Source organism: Numida meleagris, chromosome 1, assembly GCF_002078875.1.
Source record: "Numida meleagris isolate 19003 breed g44 Domestic line chromosome 1, NumMel1.0, whole genome shotgun sequence".
Classification (NCBI taxonomy): domain Eukaryota; kingdom Metazoa; phylum Chordata; class Aves; order Galliformes; family Numididae; genus Numida; species Numida meleagris.
Window position 1 is genome coordinate 46,140,572 of NC_034409.1, and position 20,512 is coordinate 46,161,083.

The window sequence follows — 20,512 nt, forward strand, 5'->3', positions numbered from 1 at the left end:
TATTAGAGATGCATACAAAATATTCAACATTAGGAATAATATTTTATAAATATACATATATACTTTTTCCCAGTTAAACGTAATACTATCTAAGTAAACAATTTTTTGTGTGTTTTACTGGATATTAGTTTGTATCCTGTGATTGAACAGGTGTTTTGCTTTTTCTTTGTTTGGTTTGTTTGTTTGGGGTTATTTTTTTTGCTTGAAACATCTTCCAGTAGAAATTCAATATTTGAAATGCACCTTAGTCTCCAGGACAATAGAATTTGAGTCTTCTCAGCTAACATACTAAGGATCAAAGCTTAGTGATGGTAATGGTAATGCATATCTCAAATGAGTAAGAGGGAGATCTGATTAATGAAGTTGTTACAGAGAATTAAAAATCTTGATTCACAGGTTTACTGTTTAAATACAAATATGCAATATAAATTGCATAAACCTGATACGTTATCATTACTCACTTCAGTAAGGCGATAAGTTTGCCAGTGTTTGCTTGTGGCTAGTATGCCACTTTCTAGCTCCCTTCAGTGAATTTAGTAGATTAATATCTTCCTAATCAAAATTTTTTCCCATGTAAAATAGAAAAAATATACTATTATACTTTAGCTTATATCGAGTGGTTTTGTTAAACTTAGTGAACCAGTAGAGACCAGAAGAGACCATCATGAGATGGTAGTAGAGACCATCATGAAATGGATTCTCTACATTTCATGTGAATTGACAGTTATTTACTTGCAGAAACTATTCAGCATTTTCACGTCATCCTTACTGTGATTTCTTCATATGAAGAAGAGTGAGTTGTTCAAACTCTAAGAAGAAAAAACCATAGAGGAGAAAAGAGTATTTCTCCATTAGTCTGGAAAACAAGGGTATAGCTGACTGCAATATCCTTATTTTAGCTTAAGCTAGATGTTGGGTTGGGTGTTTACAGGATATGATGCAGACCAGTCACTACTAGTGCAGGAAACCTCTGCACTACACTCTACTGAGTTGTGTAAAAATTTAGAGGTGATCAGACACTGGCACAGGCTCCCCCAGGGCACCAAGCTGCCAGAGTTCAAGCATTTGGACAGCGCTCTCAGTCATAGGTTTGATTTTTGGGTGGTTCTGTGTGGAGCCAGGAGTTGGACTTGATGATCCTTGTGGGTCCCTTTCCACTTGGGATATTCTGATTATTATATTTTTTAATTTAATGTTATTTCATTATAGTGAAATGGATGATAAAACATATTCTATGTATTTGAGATGCGTTGAGTTCAGGAAAATTTGCTTTTATTAAATCTAGTTAAATTTTGTTCCTTCTCCTTCGAAAAAGAAATTCAGTTAATCATGAAATGTTAGAAAGAATACTTTTTCACTTGGGAAAGACAGCTCACACAAGAAAACCTTAAGCTAAGAGTAAATAAATAATTAGATGTACTCTCTTTGGGTTGTAAAAGCCTAAATCAGAAATCTGCTTCTGAAAGGTCTGGAAGGTCAAGAAAAGATGCTTGAGAATTTTTCAATTAGATTTCTTTGTTGTTGTTGACCAGCCAGTTTATCACATGCTTTGCTCATCCCTTCCAGCAGGTTCCAGAATTTTATGAGACAACAGAGCATCTTGGATTTATTAGGAATACTGTGAGGCCCTCTTGTTAGATCTTTAGATGGGAAAGTACTGCTATTAAATTGTTATATACATGGGTGCATTAGTACTTCCGCTTCTTCATAAGTATGATCAGCCTCTGGGCAGAGGTTAGATATTCACTGTACATATATTTTACTCTGGATTCGACAGTTTGTTATTAAGTGTCTTTGCCTTCTCTAGCCCTAAGCTAATAAGGAATGTAAGTTAAACATAAATAAGGTATTTTTGCAAAGACAGAAGGATTTAAATAAGGTACGTTTATTTACTGTACTTGCATATTTTTAGTTAATCTCACAATGTGAAGAAAAATACTTATATTTTAGATCAAAGTGCATTGAGGAAACATCATTATATTTTTAACAAAAATTATTGGAAGTGAGAGGGTATGGCAGGAGACAGCGTGGGAGTTTAATGGGAATCCCTAGCTGAGACGTACTATGAACAAGTGGCTCATTTCATCATACTATCCGTTTGAGAGATTCCCTTTGATAGTACTTGAAAATCCACGTGTTCAAAAGGCTTTCTAAGATGTTCACGGTGTTGCAGAAGAAGATTAACACAGAATGTGATTAGTCTCCAAGATAATTGGTCCTGAAGTGTTTTGACCTGATTTTTCAGTCTCTGGTGGAGTTTATGTCACTGTGCTCCATCTGCTGGACACACTTTCAGGTTAATTTAGTCTAGCTGACCCCGCTGACACCATGTTTATGTGAAGCAGCAGATGCTGTGTTCCTATGTCATTTGCATTGCAGATTTTCGTCTACATTCATACTTCTGGAGAGCACTTCACAGGTATCTTTCTGGACTTCGAGGAGAAATTAGTTAGAATTGTGTTTGTTCAGAGCCTGAACGCTTAGTACTGATGTTTCCAGAGCCACAAAAATTTCCCGTTATGCACTGTGCTTCTACTCAAGTGGTAAACATTTTCTTGAGCACTATTGCAAGTACAATCCTAAGGGAATTTAGCAGGTGGAAAGTTTGGGAGTGAAAGCGAGTAGAACTTGAGGTTTCCCCAGAAAACGTATTAGTTGGATAGAAGAGAAGTACTTCTAATGGCCTTTATGTGACCCAAGAGATAAGAATATTCAGTTTGTAAATCAAAACATTAATCTTCTCTCTGCTATAATAATCTCTGTTGAGGCTGGCATGAGCAATTGATTGGGAATTTACTGATTAAAGATAATTTCCTCACTTGAAAGGAACGCAGAGATTTTTCATCAATCTGCTTTCATTTGTTTCTTTCTAGGTAGTTGCATTTAGGCGTAGGAGTTTAGTCAGTGTTCTATCTCTTATCCTCTGAGCCTTTAAAACCTATGCTGCGAAGAAAGATAGCAAGTTCAATTAAATAAAATTTAGGTTCAATTAAACAGAGATTGTATGTCATTTCTTAGGCGTTTGGGGTTTTTTTTGCCTTATGTTTTTAATGAAAACGTTGCTTTGTTATCCACCTTAACTCTGGCTAAACCTACCCTCTGAACTCGGAGAGTGACAATGTGACCAGCTACATCTGTGTAGTCCCCTTTAAGGACCTGGGTCTGGGACTGAGTGAAGAGCAGGTATCTGAAGAGGAGGCACACAATCTCACAGATGGCTTCAGCTTGCCTGCTCTCAAGGTAATTGCTCCTAGAAGGACACACATGCATGCAGGCTTAGCGTGGGAATCTGTTTCAGTTGTTGTGCATACAGCCAATTGTCTTCTCTAAACAAAGAAAACTGTTCATTTCATTCGAAGTGGAAGATCCTAAGAAGGTGAAGTTGTGCGTTTGCTTCTTCCCAGTTTGTCTAATCTCTTTTGTACCATATAAAATGTTGTGATTCATGTCTTACAGCTCTTTTATGGCATTCATGAAATTTCTCTCTTTGGCTGAAGAAAGGAGTTAAGTCAGCTTTATACAGAAGCAGAATGTTTTTGTTGAAGTCGAGTGCAATTAGACTCCTGTTTCAAGATTGGTTGTGGGCCAATGCAGTAGTTATTAAGTAGATCGTAGAAATTATAGCCTAATGTTATAAAGGAAAAAATGTCTTTGCTGCCACTGGAATTTTGGCAGCTCTTTTTAAGCTGTAGGGTATTTGAAGATTATAGCAAATAATGAGACTGCCTGATGAGAATATGAAAATTTAGGTCTCTGACAAGTTCCTGAACATAATTGCATATAATGTACTTCATCAGAGAATTAATGGTCATCTGAGGTTCACAAGAACTGAATTCTGCATGGTCAGGGATACCCTTCAAAAATATTCAGTGGATTTTCTCATTTTTTCAGTGTTTCTATGATGGGCCGAGGACTATTTTTTGCATTCTGTATCTATACCATTATTTTGGAGGCTGGCTGTGTTCCAGGTGCACGGAGGTAACCTTACTCTGTTTCACAGGTTCTCTTTCAGCTCTGGGTAGGGCAGAGTTCAGAATTCTTCAGGAGACTGGTACTGCTCCTCTCCCCAGCCAATGCATCCCCCAAGCCCTTGATCTCCCCTGAACGGTTGCCTCATCATATCTTGTCTGATGTGACTCAAGGCCTACCTCATACACATGCTGCCTGCTTAGAGGAGCTCAAGAGAAGCTATGAGTTTTATCGGTACTTCGAAACTCAGCATCAGTCAGGTTTTGAACGACCAGCCAGAACAAAACAGAAGTCGAGAGAGTTGAACAGCCTTCAAACGGTAGTGCGCAGTTTGCAGCTTCATCTCAAGGCATTGCTGAATGAGTAAGTTTACACATGAATTAAGAGACTATGCCTGTGGGAAGAAGGCTTCAGGCTTGAATTCTTTGGGTTGTCAGTTTATATTCCATATTACAAACAAAAAAGGCAGATACCTACAGTCACTGCAAGTATATCAGGCCTGTTCTGTTCTTTATTTATTTTACTGCAAGTGTCTCTTTCCAAGGTTTACTTTAAAAGATGTTTTTTGACAATATATCTAAAGACTACTTGAAAGATTCTGTTTCACTACTTACATTCCCACTCTGTTCCCATTGCCGTGTCTGAACTTTCAGCTGCCATTCTGTGAATCTAGGTATATCTTTATGTAGTGTGGAGTCAAAGAGTCTTGGTTCAGTGGGGAATCCAATATTGTTTCCAGATTATTCTTTCGATATCTAGTGAAAATTCAAAGCTAAGCAGTACATTAATTTCTATCTTTGTTTTTGTCTGACCCTTAAAAAAAAATCTGAAAACATACTTACCTTTTCTTGATTTTGTAGCATACCAAATGCTTTATAAGAAAGTTCGGCTCATAGTAACTATCTAGAAAATATTTTTAGAATTTAATCACTGCCTGGTGAAATAATTGAAACTATCTATTCCTTTAATCTTATGTGTAAGAATTACTATCATGAGTGAATGGTGTATCTTGATGTGGATAAATGGATCTTATTTGTCAAAATCTGCAGCATTATTGGGGAGTTGGCTAAACTAGATCTTTAGAAGCTAAAGAAAATAACAGGATATTAAATACCTGAAGAAATTGTGAAGTCAAATACTTATTTGTGTTTATTTTTGTTCATTTTATTATTTAGGGTAATAATTCTTGAGGATGAACTTGAAAAACTCGTTAGCACTAAGGAGACACCTGAGTTAACAACAGAAGCCCGCCAGGTTCTGGAACAAAAACTAAAGTTTATTCAGCCTCATATGCAGGCAAGCAACAGCTGCTGGGAAGAAGCCATTTCTCAGGTGGAAAAAATGAGTGGAAGAAATCCAAATAAAAAAGGTAAATATGAGAGGTTAATTTAGCATCTAGTGGGATACACTTTAGAGTTGGAATGCCCAAATGGATCAAAAACTGCATTCTACCTGTATTTTCTGAATTTTAGCTAGAGAGTTTTAAAACCATACTCTTTGAAAAGCTATCTGTGTGTCAGACTTCTTCATTGTGATGACCTTGAAGCTTTTGTTTCAGTAAAAAAAAAAATAAATCAAGCTAACTCAGTCTATTAGGCATGTGGTTTTGGATGGTACATTTCCAAGTGTAGACCAGTAGTGGCTTTTTCACTGTAACTGGTGAATGCCGTGTGAAGGGGTAGGATTTTTATGAAGTATCTTTGAGATTTTCTTTTATCTATTGCGTAAAAATTAGATAGGTAGTTGAAATGACAATTACCTTGTCATGAAACTTTCCTGATAGTGACATTTACTGAAACATTTTAAATTGATTTATAGAGTGTATAACACCTGTTTACCTGCTTTCTCAGAGACAGTGAGCTTATCTTCTATGTGCTTAAAATTGATGTGAACAGCACATCCCGAAGTTTTGCCTTAGTGACTGTATTATCCGTGCTGTTACCTTTGTAATCACATTTAGCTGAAGTAACTGAAGTGAGCTTAAACTCTCTTGACATGGAGTTGAACATACAATTTCTGATCTTTCTTTTTCCCAGGAGCTTTTTTACTGGCCTAGGAAGGCACAGCCCAGCATCTGAATAATGCTGATAGTTACTGAGACTATAATAGGAAAATTATGATCTGGGATATATATCAGCAAGTTACCTACAGAAATCCAAATGTGTAGTGAGCTAGGCTCTTAATTATGTATGGCTGGGGTATCCAGGAGATGGATGAATACTGCTGTGGGCCGGGAGATGTCCAGACATAGCATAACAAACTTGCTGTGTACTTTGCCTCATAGTCTAGCCTTACAAATTCCCACTCACTGCTGTGTCTAAAAACCTATGAGGATATAGGATATGGTCTGATACATTCATGTGTTAGCCTGCTGTATTTTGTTGGCACCTTGTACAACCAGCAGATCCACAGATACATTTTTCCCCTCTTTTCTTAAATATTCTTTCTAGACTGCAGGTTGTAGTATTTTTAGTTATTTTAGTTATATTTCTACTTTATGTATAAATTTCATAGCAGACACTGTTCTTCAAATTTGCTTCCTTTTAAAATTCAGTAAAAAATTAATTAGAGCGTGATCTAGAGAAGAGGGATTATGTGAGAAATTTTATTAAAGAGCCTTCACTTTCAGTTTTTTCCAGTGACTTGCCTGGCAGTGTGTGTGGTTTGAATCTCTAACTTGCAGCAAGTTTACTGAATCACTCCCCAGAAACTACTTTTAAATTATCTTTAAATTATGTTATTTTTATCTGACTACATTTGATTTTCCTAATGTATTTCTACGCAGTTCAGCTTCTGTGAGTTGAACTTTTCAAGCTGTACATGGAATCAAGTCTCATTACGGAATCACAGAATTGCAAAGGTTGCAAGGGACCTTGGGAGATCATAGACTCCAACCCCTCTGCTAACTTCTAATCTCTTTGTGTGCATCTTAGCAGCTCATCTGTCAGTCATGGTTATGTGAATTACTTCATTGAATTATGTGTGGGGATTTTTTTTCAGTATTTCCTGAAAGCTCTTTGAAAGAAGATACATTCCTGCTGAAATAGTATAACAGCTAGGCACATCTTTATTTTGTCTTTGTTCACCATTATGTAAAATCAAATGAATTTTTTTGACAAAAGCTGTTGTTAAAAGCCTAATAGTACAAGTCAGAGCGGATGAATGGCGCTTTTGGTGCGGTAGATGTTTAGCAAAGCTGTGGGAATATTGCATCAATTATAAAGAGTGATGAAGAAGGAGCTGTTGTTAATGGCTTAGACCCAGTTTTGAGAGGAAATATTTCATAACTTAAAAGCTGTATGTATTAAATATTTTTTAGCAGTAACTTTCAATTGTGCTTAGTATTACAAAGTCATTCCCTTTCACTTCATCTATAAATGCAAAGCATGTCCAGTATTAAAGTTTACTAAAGAACTGCTTTGAGCTGTGGTCAGTCCTAGTTGTGGCATCCTAGGTAGCTGTATAGCACTTATTTTTTTAAAGCAGTTTTCATAGAGTCACAGAATGGTTTGGGTTGGAAGGGACCCATAAGATGATCTAGTTCCAACTCCTCCTATAGGCAGGAACATCTCCCTCTAGACCAGGTTGCTCAAAGCCCCATCCAGCCTGGCCTTAAATGCTTCCAGGGAGGGGGCATTCACAGCCTCTCTGGGCAACCTGTTCCAGTGTCTCACCGCCCTCACACTAGAGAATTTCTTCCTTGTATCTAGCCTAAATCTACCCTCTTACAGTTTAAAGCCATTTCCCCTCGTCCTGTTGCTACATGCCTTTCTAAAAAGTCCCTCCCCAGCTTTCCTATAGGCCACCCTCAGGTACTGGAAGGCCACTATAAGGCCCCCCCAGAGCCTTATCCAGGCTGAAGAGCCCCAACTCTCTCATCCTGTCCCTGTAGGGAAGGTGCTCCAGGCCTCTGATCATCTTTGTGGCCCTCCTCTGGACCTGCTTCAACTGCTCAATGTCTTTCTTGTGTTGGGGCCCCAGAACTGGACGCCGTACTCCAGGTGAGGTCTCGCAAGAGTAGAATAGAGGGGTAAAATCACCTCCCTCCACCTGCTGGTCACAATTCTCTTGATGCAACCCAGCATACACTTGGCTTTCTGGGCTGTGAGCACACATTGCCAGCTCACATGGAGTCTTTCATCAACCGACACCCCCTAATCCGTCTCCTCGGGGCTGCTCTCAAGCCATTCTCTGCCCTAGTTGTGCTTGGGATTGCCCCAATCCAGATGTAGAACCTTGCACTTGGCCTTGCTGAACTTCATGAAGTTGGCATGAGGTTGGCATGGGCCCACCTTGAGCCTGTCTAGGTCCCTCTAGATGACATCCCTTCCCTCTAGCATGTCAGCTGCACCACTCAGCTTGGTGTCATCCACAAACTTTCTGGGAGTGCACTCAATGCAAGCGTCCATGTTGCCTACAAAGATGTTAAATAGCACCAGTCCCAGTAATGCTCCCTGAGGAGTGCCACTCATCACTGGTCTCCACTTGAACATTGAGGCATTGACCACAACTCTCTGAGTGCGACCATCCAGCCAGTTCCTTATCCAATGTGTGATCCATCCATCAAATCAATTTTTCTCCAACTTGGCAACCAGGATGTTGTGCGGGACAGTGTCCATGTTTTGCACATCTTTGTTTTCTGTGTAAGCATCTGGATCTGAAGAATTGCGTACTTATTGCCCTAAGTCATTGCATGTCAAAGCAAATTTCTTGCAGCTGTATTAAATCGCTTGTTTTGTTAAATTCAGTCAAAAACCTTTAGGTCTAACCAATTGAACAATGAAATGTTCCCATCAGCCTGTCATGAATGATGAAAGAAGCGTGTACTAGAGTCTATGGTTACTGTAATTAATGTCATTTGACTGCTTTGTCTACAGGACTTGGAGTGTTTCTAACACCACTTCTGTTAGTCACTGATCTTGTCAGATAGAGAACAGAGCCTAAGAGGAAGCAGTGTTTTAGCAACTTCAGGGGAAATTATCTCTACTTAAAAGCATTGGGCAGTGTTAGATTTATGGAGACACATTGATCTTTACTCACTTTAAATATTATTTGATTCTGGATTTTCAGCCAACTTCTCTGTGTCCTTTCATGGTTTTCCTTCACGCGCTAAACTGATTTACCACTTGAAGCCTCAACGATTTAAGCATATAATAATCTGCTGTTACTTGTAGAGGTTGGAATAACCTTTATGGCTAGTTGTAGTGTTTTAGCAGTATTTGAAATAATGGCCTTCAAAGTGTTTAAATTCCGTCCTTTTTTCCTTTTAAACTGTCTCTACCTTTGCAAATGTATGCAGCTTTTTAAGATTTTATATAAAAGCAGAGCCATAGTACCCTGCTGCAAACTCCTGGTCTTGCAGTCCGTTGATCCACTGGAGAGGGACTAAAGCAACAGCAGCTTTAGTGAAAACACTGAATTCATGATCTTGAAGCATCTCCTTAGCAACATTATCCTGCCAGATGGATGGCAAATAGAGCAGCCAGCCTGTACGCGTTAGAGCAGCTGCTTTATTCTTCTGATTTGGGAAGCCAAGCTTTTCATTGATGAATTCCATATTACACTTCCAAATTCATTTTCATATCTTCAGCAGCATATTTTTATTGTTGCTATAATTGTTAAAATGTTTTTATTCCAAGACACAGTTGTGCAGTGGACATCAGTTTTCCACTTCTGTCAGATTTCAATTCATGCTTCACCTTTCTTTTAAATTATCATTTTGCATTTAAATACATCTGGAACGTCAAATCTTTAGTTCAACTCAAGCAACTAGGGATTCACGAATCATGTGTTTTTCCTTGTTTCCAAAACCAGGTAACTGAGTGCCATTAGAGTCATTGTCAGTGTGAACTGCCTATCTTAAGAATACTGTCTCCATGTATTCAGTGTATAGATTAGAAATTGAAAGTAAGGATGAATGGGGTTTGTCAAGTTTGTCTTGCCCATTTCCCTTCTCAATGGCAAATTTGTACTTTTACCATATGTAAGTATTGTTTACCTGCTCTTAAGAACATCTGTATAGAGATATTATATAGTATTTCCAGGCATCTGTTCCAGCACTCAAATCTCATTTACCAGTAGAAGGTTATTTCTGATACTCCGTATGAATATCTCTTGCTGTAATTAAAAAAAAAAAAAGTGCTTTTGACCAGCCGGAGTGGAAATCCATTTCCTCCTTATAGCCTTCTCTTACATTTTTAAGACAGCTAATAACATTTCTGTCTTCTCCGCATAACCCCATATCTTTTGAATCTTCTATAATGGCTGTACTTCATTTAGCCCTCTGACCATTTCCATTGTTTTTCTCTAGACACCCTTTAGCTGGTGTGCAGTATCACTGAATGGAGGAGTCCCAGCCTGAGCACTGTGTTCCATCCACAGCCTGATCAGTGCCAAGCAGAGCAGAAAAGTAATTTCCTGTGTCTAACAATCTATGCTGCTGTTTATATGTAGTCTGGCTTCTTTCTTACAGCAGGGTATAATTGACTGGCTTCCTCAGATCTTTTTCTCAGTGGTGTTGCCCTGTCCATCAGCATGTATTTATGCATTTGACTATTCAAAAGCACAAAATGTCACAGCTGCTGTCATTGAACTTCTGTATCTGAAATCCACTTCTTCCTGGGGCATCACTGATTTCCCAGGTTTTTTTTTAATTCTGCTTTTCAGTGTCCTTGCAGATTATCACAATGTCAGGAGATTTATTGAGCTCAAATACTTTTTTTTTCACCCAATGGAAATATTGAAGACCATTGGACTTGGGACAAATCCTCACTAAATATATTGTTCCTGTCTGAAAATGGTAACTATGCTGTTTATCAAAGAGAGCATTTGATGCATGTGATAGCAGCTTCTTCTAGCCTGTGCCGGGACACATTGTCAAAAGCCAATTTGAAAACAAAATGCGGAATATTTTGCTCCTATTTATAGGACTTGTTACTATGTTGGAAAAGGAAGTTTGAATGATCTGACATCTGTTTTCAACAAACCCACACTGGCTGTCACTTACTTCCTTGCTGCCTTCCAGGTAGCTTTCTAGAATTTTTGCTTGATTATTTCTCCCAATATTTTCCAATTATTTGAAGCTGATTTGCATATAATTTCATACATATTTTACATCTGTCTTGAAATTCAGGCACCAAGTCCGTTTTCTGGTTTTACTGATTTTTTCCTGCCAGCTGCAGGTTTCAAAGTCCATTAAAAACATGAGATCTGTTAGTTGAAATATTTCAAGGTGAGTTTTGTGAGATCTAGCTTATATCAAAAAGCACTTAAATGTGTTAGCTATTTTAACACAGCATTTCCTTGCCTGAGTGAGTCAAAAATATCATTGAACACCCAAAATTCTTTTTTCTTCATTCCTTTTTTTCCTTTCCCCTAAAGGCAAGCTTGAAGCCTCCTGTGACAACTTACAGCATACTTCGGTACCTTTAATACAGCCTACTGTATACATAGAAGACAGAGATCCAATCCCTGAAGAACAGGTAAAAAAAGTAGGGTCATTCAAAATAAAAATTGGGCTTATTTTCTATATCCATTCCTTTTTTAGTTGCTTGTGCAGTGACCCTCTCATCTTGTTAAGGCAAGCCAAGTAGGTAGCAGGGGCCATTTCATAAATGGACTTGTCAAAGAAAGGAAGAAATTGATGTATTTTCCATTTGCTGTTCCATAGGGAAGTATTCCCCATCCTTGGAAGAGGGGGAATGAGCACTAACACTCACTCTATACTCACTATTTATTAAAAATAACTGACAAAATAACAGCAGCAGTGAAGAACAATATAGAAAAATGTGTGAATTGCTAAAAGGCAATGTATAAAATTGACTCCTTCTTGCATGCTGACACAGCTTTACAAGGGACAAGCTCCTGAACAAATAATTCTGTATCCAGTATTTATGCATTTTTGGGTACCTAAAACGGACTGTGGTGCTGAACAGTTTTGTGTCCTTTCCTCATGTTAGGGGAAGTCCTGTGTAATGATTGGGCTGTCCTCAGGAGAGGTTTGATCTATCCCAAATCTGAGTGGCATATACATTCTACAAGCAGATTGAACACCTGCACTTTTTTCTGTCTCTTGCTCTCCTTCTCATAAGCCTAACTCGTTTTCTCTCTGCATTTTCTCCATGTCAAAGAGCTTGAACTAGTAACTTCACCATTTGTCTATCCTAACGTAAATATTTTCATGTTTGTAAACCAATATTGTTAAATTTGGAGGCAGCGTTCACTATTCTTAGCATCCTCTTGATAAAGATCGACTACATAATGTAAACTAGCAGGATGTCTGACTGTGAAAGAATTGCTTCTGGTGTAAATTTAAAAAAAATAAAAATAAAGGATTAACATTGCTCATTTCCAGTGTTTGTGAAAAAATTGAGTCCGTTTTTCAAATTATATCACTTGGTCATAGTTGTATATGAAAGTAAATCTTAGGTGACTACAGTAATGTTAACTTTAAATTGAGTGGACTTAAGGATGTCAGATCCACTGGCTCTGCTCAGACAAAGCTCCATCCTTCTACCATGGTTGACTTGTGTTGAGATCACTTGATCATGCATTAGCTTCTAGAACAGGGTCTATGCTGAAAGTGAAAATGAAAAATATTTTTTTTCTTTCTTCAGGAATTGGAAGCATATGTTGATTATTCTGATATGGACAATGAATATAATAGGGAAGCTTTTGACTGCTTTTCCCAGGAAGAGAGAGAGAGACAAAAACGGGAGAGAGAGGAATCTAAGAGAGTGTTACAAGAATTGAAATCTGTACTGGGATTTAAAGCTTCAGAAGCAGAAAGACAGAAATGGAAACAGCTCCTTTTCAGTGACCATGGTAAGTGTTGCTTTTGAAAATTAATCCCTTTCTCAGAAAGAGTAGACGTCTGTTTACCATCAAGTTCTGACTGTTACAGAATTTAAACAGTCCTCAGCGATAGCAGTGTCTTTGGTAGAGCTGCTTGACTTCATTTTTCTTATTCCATCTCTTTAAATTTTTGTAGCAATCATTTGGCTCCAAACAAAAATATTGAGCTAAAATATTAAATACACAAAATATGAAGCACAGCATAAAGAGAACTGTCAGGCTATAAACCTCGCAAAATACACTGATTTTCTCATTGCTTTCTTGCAAATGTGAATTTTAATCGGGGTTCATAAATATTTTTCAGAATTTAAAGAAACCATCAGAATTTATCCCCTACAAACAAAAATGGAGAGATTAAAGTGAAGAGTTAGACTCTGAAATAATTAAAGATTCATAAAAGACTAAGACAGGCTTTTGTTTCCGTGAGAGAGGAAGCATACTAAATATGTTTTGCAAAAAACAAAAGTACAAAAAAAAACTAAGAAGGAGGAGTTCTTTCAAACTAGCCTTTACTAATTCTGGGGACTGATGGGTAGCTCTAGCCACTTAAACCTGAAAGCAAGAATATGAAAATTTACTTTGCCTCAGCAAGACAGTCCCAGTTCCACCAAGTCTGAATACAGCTTGACTGCTTGTGCTGCTTGAGCTGTTTGATGTATTATCTTTAATATAGGGAGTGATTTGTATTTTCTTCTTTCCATTCTTTTTCCCATTTTCATTCCTTCCTCTTCAGGACAGGTTAGGAGGAGCCTTCTGAAAATTGTCATATTCTAGCTTAAGAAAAACAACCCTCAAGTTTGGCAGCATATCCAAGGATTCTGCCTCTGCAGCTTTTGCCAGAAAAAAACAGCTATCTCTCAGTAATTTAGTGGGAACACACAGTAACAGACCATACCTATTTATAAGACTGTTTCTTCTGACATCAAACCCACAAAAATACCTGAGCTTCACAGCTTTCTTTGTTATGTCCACCTAACTGTAACTGTGTTAAAAGCAATCTCTTGGCCATTGGCATTGGCTGCTCTTCTCTTCTAGGTGAGTTAAAAAACGAAGACATCAAATTGCATCAGAGTCTACTCAAGAGTAGGATTTCTGCATTATCCTTCTGATGTTAGATGGGATACCACACAGCTTCCCAGAGGAAGCAGAAAGGATAAATCCTACTCTCAGTTCAAGTCTTCATGGATATAGTGACTGTTTCAGAAAGACTTCTTTGTCAGGAGAGCTTGCATAGGAAAGTTCCTTATCTGAGTTAGCAGCTGATACCTATCCACATTAGTATCTCTTCAGGTCATTTGTGCTTATAGCTTTCTAGAAATTAATGGACTGGCTTAGCTGAACAGCTATAACGGCTGTAGGAGTCAGCTAACTCCTGTAATCTTGAGTAACCATTCCGTTGAAAGCCTTTGTGGCTCATGCTAGTTCCTTTCCTTTTCACATATAGATGTTACATTTTTTTAGGATTAGAAAGTCTATGATGGGGAGTGAGGAAAGTGTGATTTCATTCAGCTGCTTAGGACTTATCACAGATTGCTTCTAAACAGTACAAAAATTGAAAATATGAGGGTGGTTTGTGAAAATAATTAATATTGTCTCCTTTTGGCTCTGAAACTAATTTGCAAAAAAAAAAAAGAAAAAAGACCCTGGGAGATGCTGGAGATGCTGAGGCTTTAATTGAGGCACCTAGCAAGCCATTTATTAAGGGTTTTTGTTCACCGATGGGAGGGGCTGGTTTCTACATGAAAGAGGTCAGCTCCCAGCACATTGATACGCTGGAAGAACACATCATGAAGTCAGCTACTCAGTAATTGAAATGAGTCTGGTGCAGTGCTCCTTTGGTATAAGAATTTTTAAAACAAACAATACAGCCCAAATTCTAATCTGTAGTCTTTGTGCACTAGTGAAAATAATTATCGATGTGACAACTGTAGTGATACACCTACCTTCAACTAGCTAAAATAAATATGACTGCAATAGAATGCAATGGAAAAATTCTAATACCATACATTTGTTTCCCGTGAAAAAGTTTCCTTATTTCCCAGAGTTATTTTCATCTCTGCTTACAGGGGTAAAGTCAGAATGGAATTAGAAAGGGAAATGCTACTTGGGAATCTGCTGTTGCCGCTCATTTATGTTCGTGCTGCTACTCTAATGGAGCTACTGCAGTTTAGGGAATCTGTTACTTGGAAATGGACATTTATCGTTTTCTTAAAAAGAAAGACATCTGTTCTTCAAGAAGTGATTGTACCAAGTTATACTAACCCTTAACACTGGGAGGAGAGACTTCCTGGCAAGCATCCCGTTGCTGGCAATGGGACTCGCTGCTGCTACTAACTTCAAGAGAGGCTAAATTAAACCACACTTTATTTGTGAGGACATCTTACCTGGCTGTATGAATATGTGTTGTGTTTGTATGTTGTGATGTGAGATCAGATATTGCGTATAAGGACTTTTTTCTGTACCAGCTGTCTTTATTGGATTAGGTGAACCGTTGTTTAAAATGAAGACAGTTCGAATCTGTATCCACTGCAGAAGTTTTACCTGTTTTTAACTTGGTCACGGAATGCATCATCCACGTTTGATGCCATTGTTAGAAATCAGTTTTGTGCCTTCTTGTTATATCAAAAATTTTAAGGCTTAGTTCTAACAAGCAGTTTTCACATTTCATTTCAGCTCTGTGGTTGGAAAACACCAATTTGTTTTAGGTTTTCTTTGATTTGTGGCTTTTTTTCATTGTTGTTGCTGTTGGTTGTCATTGTCACCATTTCGTTTTGTTTGTTTTTTAATCCATTTTGGCACTTCCAATCTTGCATCTTTTCAGACACAAATATTATTTATACATAGCAGCTTGCTTTCAGTTATCAATTCATTTTTTCCCCTTTTTAAGCTGCAGTGAAACCCTTGTCTCCTGTAGAGTCACTGAAGTTCGTAAATAATTTGGAATCACACACGAATTCAGATACAGAAAAGCAGGACTGCAGCCAAAGTTGTGATAAACCTGAAGAAAGCGACTCTAATTCAGAAGTGAATGCTGCTGATAAAACCAGGACAGAATATTTGTATGAAGATCCTGAGATGGAGAGAAACAAAGACAGTACTACTGAAGAACGTATTTCTACGGAGGCTGAAGAAATAATGTGTTACCAGTATGAGGGGGAAGATGAGGATCCCAAGTCAAATGATACAGATAGAGTAGAAGTTTCACAGCCTCCCTCTGTGGATGCATTGCATTCAAAGATAAAGCATAGGCTGGCTCAGCTCCACATATCAACAGATTTTAACTTCACGTCTGGTCTGGCTGCACAAGCTGCTGCTAGGTCTTTCTCTTTTACTACAATGCAGGAACAGACTTTTGGAGATGATGATGAGGATGAAGAGGAGGAGAAGGAGGAAGAAAAAGGGCAAGAACATGAAGACCTGATGGAAGATTTTGAGAACAAAGGTAGTGGCTCTGAAAGTGCAGGAAAAGTACAAGTCTGATCTGAACTTTTTAAAACCAACAACAGACAATTTGGTAGGGAAAAAAAATAACTAACGTGGGGGTTTGAAGTTGAAAATACTGAATGGAAATAAAAAATTGGGAGACCTAAATGTAATACGTCTCGTTCCCTAAGTCTGAGACACTAAATGGGACTTCTAAGTATATTGAAAACTTGCAGGTAAGACAACTTCAAGCTGCAACCACTAAGCAGTTGGCTGTTGCCTTTTTAAGATCTTAGTGATGAGTTTTCGAGTTTACCTTAGTGTTTTCTGGTTTATTTATTTATATCATGAAGTGCTGTTGTTGTTTTTCTAAAAAGAATGAAAAACAGTGTATTGAATTACAACAGACTGTTGTCTGCCTTCTGATTTTGTTATCTTGGTATCAAATGTTAGTTCCAATAAAATAACAGGTCATTTCTTCTGGAAAACCTGAACTGTTCCCCGTGATCTTCCTTCACCACTTCTCATGTCCACAGTGAGTTGGCTAAGCCACTGTAGACATTGGTGAATCTGTGGCTAGTGACGCTCCTGGCTAAAATGTAGAGTCTTAAGTAAAAACTTGAAAGGTCTTGAATTTTATGTGTCCTGGGGCATGGGACTGAAATATATGAAGTTGGTCATATTTCGTGTTAAGGTTTATATAGAATTTTATGAAAGGTTAATAAATGATTCGTAAATGTTGTAATTCATGTTAGAGAAATGTGTAGTATGTGTTAGGGAGGGTTTTGAGCTTATCAGTATAAGCTACTGTAGACATGTAGAAGCTATTTGTTGGATTGATAATAGGTGAGAATTAAATAGCTATTTAATAAAACAGCTATTAATCCTTTGTTAACCTTTTATAAATTGAGCCTTAATATAATGTTTGATTTGATACAATTGCTTGTACATTTTTGTTTGTCCAGAAGTAATTTTCTTAGAGCAGAATTATCTGACACCTTACACAGTATTTGGTTTAAATAATGTATTTGCTTTTCCCTAATGTTCTTTCATTTTCCCTTAGATCACAACTATAATCTGTGTGATTAAGATCCATGGGAGAACTAGAATTGTCTGTTTTCTAAGGTCTGTCTTCCAACTTAGCTGACATCTAAGCGTCACGGTCCCTGAAGATGTTCAAGAAACGTTTAGATGTTGTGCTAAGGGATGTGGTTTAGTGGGGAAATACTGATGGTAGGTGGATGGTTGGACGGGATGGTATTGGAGGTCTTTTCCAACCTTGGTGATTCTATTTGTGGTTATGTATGTTGTTTTTTTCTCTGCAGTGGTGTTAGGAAGAGCAGCAAACTGATATGACAATGGTCACATCACCAAGGAGCTGGTTAATGGTTTTCCTGCCTTCTCTTCCTTTTGCTCTCAGACGCAAAATGAAGCGAAGGACTCAGGTCTCTGATAGTGAGAGAACAGCCTCTTAGTGTGGACCTGGATAAACTTGCAGTCACAGAATGCTTCAGCAGTTACTTATTTGTTGCCTCTTCAGGCTTGGTGATTTTTTAGAATAGAGGGTGTGAAGATGCAAGTGGTTCAGAGCAGTATCTTTCCTAGGGTGCTGTCTTGAGAAGAAGGGGAATCTACTGAAGGTCAGCAGGTCAGGATGGGACTCTTGACCATATGTCAGGCAATGTGCTTTCTTTCAACCTCACTCTCTGACTGTTAGTAATTTTGTGTGAATGCTGCAAGTACATACATATTTTTTTCCCACAGTTCCTATATAGTTGAATATCAATTTATAGAGAAGGTTGTATGTTATTTCAGCTATTCTTTCACAATATAATGTCTGTCTTCTCCCTCACAGACAAATTTGGGTACAAGAATGTTTTGACATACTTCAGTAACACTAAATTTTGTACCCCTAACTATGTGCGACTGGAAGCTGAGTGGATGGGTGACTGGAAGTGGGAGTGGGATTGGGGAAGATGCTTCTCGTAGTATATCCAGAAGCTAAGCCTCCTCTAAGTGGTAGAATTTCTCTAGGCCCATAAAAGAATAAGATGATGAAACACTTATTTTATTTTCTCTATGGTAAGCAATCAAGTCTAGAACAACTGCTTTGGATAAGTGGTGGTTGAAGCAGTGCCCTTGCTTCTGAAAAATAAGTCTTCCTCATCCTTGACTTGAGATCCTTGATCCTTCACTAAGTGCCCAGATGTTTTTTGTTCCTAGCTGATTGTTCTGACTGCCTAACTGTATGTTCCATTAATACTTTTCCACAAGGTCACCCACCAACATCTTATTATCTGGTTCTATGTATCCCAAAACTGATACTTTTCTCACTTAAACTTTTTCCACAGGATCCAAATCTTAGTTCACAGTGTAGATGGCTGTGATACCAACTTAGAAAAATAATCAAATTTAGGATATGGATTATAACTGTCTTCATGGTTTTGGATGATATCAGTAGTTACATGAGTTCTTTGCATTGCTACAGAAATAGATTTCAGATTTGACATCTGTAAGAGTTGCTAGTCCTTCATTCCTTTGCTGCAGTCCTTAATAAAAAACGGAAAACAAACCTTGCCAGCTCATTTGGGACCTAGCTTTATAATATGCTGGTCTTGGTGATGAAACTGGCGTAAGAAACCCCACCCACCATTAGCTGTTCAACTTTCACCCATCAGATGGGTTCAACACAAGTTTTTGTGCCTATGTTATTAATCAGCCTACTTAGTCAACTTGGTTCAAAAAAACCATCCTTTCTAGAGTTTACTTTTACATTGCTTATTCCAATGATGCAATTTACAGCATTAACCTCCAAACAGCTGTATCAGCATATACTCTGTTACTTGCATAAGGCTCAGGATTGTTCACATTTACGTTACTGGCAGAGACGATGTACTGTGAAATTACACTTTGACATTAGAGATGAGTATGCTGAAAGTATGACCTTTTGGAGCAAACTCTGATTCTACTTGAACAGATATATTTTCTGCAAGAAAATTAATCGATTTGTATGGTCTTAGCGTGGTCTTAGAAGTTGTATAAATGAACGTCTGTGCTCACTTGTTTTCTCTCCCTCTGATTGCGTTATATGTAGCTGCCATCAGGTCATTTATTTTAATTTATTAGATATACTCCATAACAATTAGGCTAACAGTCTACAGCATACAAAACATAGCTTCCTTTTGTTTCATAACTAGGTTCTGTCTACACATAGTTTGCTATGATCCGCAGTTCCTCGTGATAATGTCATCTGACAGGACTGTGTATACGTGCTGTAGATTCCTTTAAGAACCTGACAGATTTTTTTTTTAATCTTTATTTATTGCTGCATTTAAAATAATGTGTAAGCACCCTGAACCATATATTAGAACTAAAGACTTGTGTTAATATATTGAGCGTGTCAAGGTCTAAGTGCTGTTCTGTGATCCTTGGCTCATGAGTGTAGGTAGGGATTTTTGTAAAAACAGAACATTTATTTCTTAGAGCTTTGTAACTTTTTGAAATATGTTAATCAGGAAATCCACACTAACTAATGAGGCAAGCCAAAGGATATTGCAGCCAAAATTCCTTGTGAAGAACAGAGTTAACAATAACGGTGTATTCCATTCCCAGTTAGGAGCTTTGTGAAGTTGTAAATAAACAAGCAATGACATAGAATTAAATAATTTCTTCCTATCTACCTGGAAGGTATTCCAAAGATGGTATTTGCTTCTTGGGTTGGATTGCAATCTACCACTACATCTTTTATGTATCTTTACAGCTAAATATACAGGTAGGTAAAGGCTTAAATGGGGACACATTAATGGTTCTTTTTTTTAGTGTATGTCTTTGTGACGTAAATGTAACGTTGATGTAATGGAAGCATATATTGAGAATTATAGACAATACAGACTCTTTCAGATGGAGTGGAATGTGCTTGTGTCAATTGTAAGCAAGATTTGCAAACATGAAGTCTTCTGGTTCCACTAATGAGGCAGTTTTACTCGTGACAGAGGGTTCCTAGACATCACCAAGTCTTGCAGTTTGTTATAAAATGAAGGTGGGATTTGTAAGGGCGGCTGTTTTTAATGACATTTCAGACTTTGCCCTGAGCACATTTATGTTTACAGCACTGGAGATTTTATGTGCATCTGAACAGCAGAATTTGCGATTGTCTTACTAATCTCTCTGCTAGTTTAAAAAATAAGTATCAGTGGTGGACTGTGTAGAGTTGGTGGCCCACACTGAACTTTGTAATCTTGTTGTCTACCTTATTTTTCTTTTTAAA

The 20,512-nt window shown here is 37.8% G+C and overlaps 1 protein-coding gene across 2 annotated transcripts in view; it reads left to right on the forward strand.

The window, feature by feature from the left end:
• The window catches only part of VEZT (vezatin, adherens junctions transmembrane protein), a 50,385-nt gene extending 33,201 nt beyond the window's left edge, over window positions 1-17,184 (forward strand). For both annotated transcript variants that reach the window (XM_021390021.1, XM_021390100.1), the window contains exons 7-12: window positions 3,093-3,240; window positions 4,001-4,332; window positions 5,145-5,338; window positions 11,350-11,450; window positions 12,585-12,792; window positions 15,710-17,184. In XM_021390021.1, coding sequence (XP_021245696.1) covers window positions 3,093-3,240; window positions 4,001-4,332; window positions 5,145-5,338; window positions 11,350-11,450; window positions 12,585-12,792; window positions 15,710-16,302 — 1,576 coding nt within the window. In that variant the 3' untranslated portion in view covers window positions 16,303-17,184. The remainder of the gene's footprint in view (window positions 1-3,092; window positions 3,241-4,000; window positions 4,333-5,144; window positions 5,339-11,349; window positions 11,451-12,584; window positions 12,793-15,709) is intronic.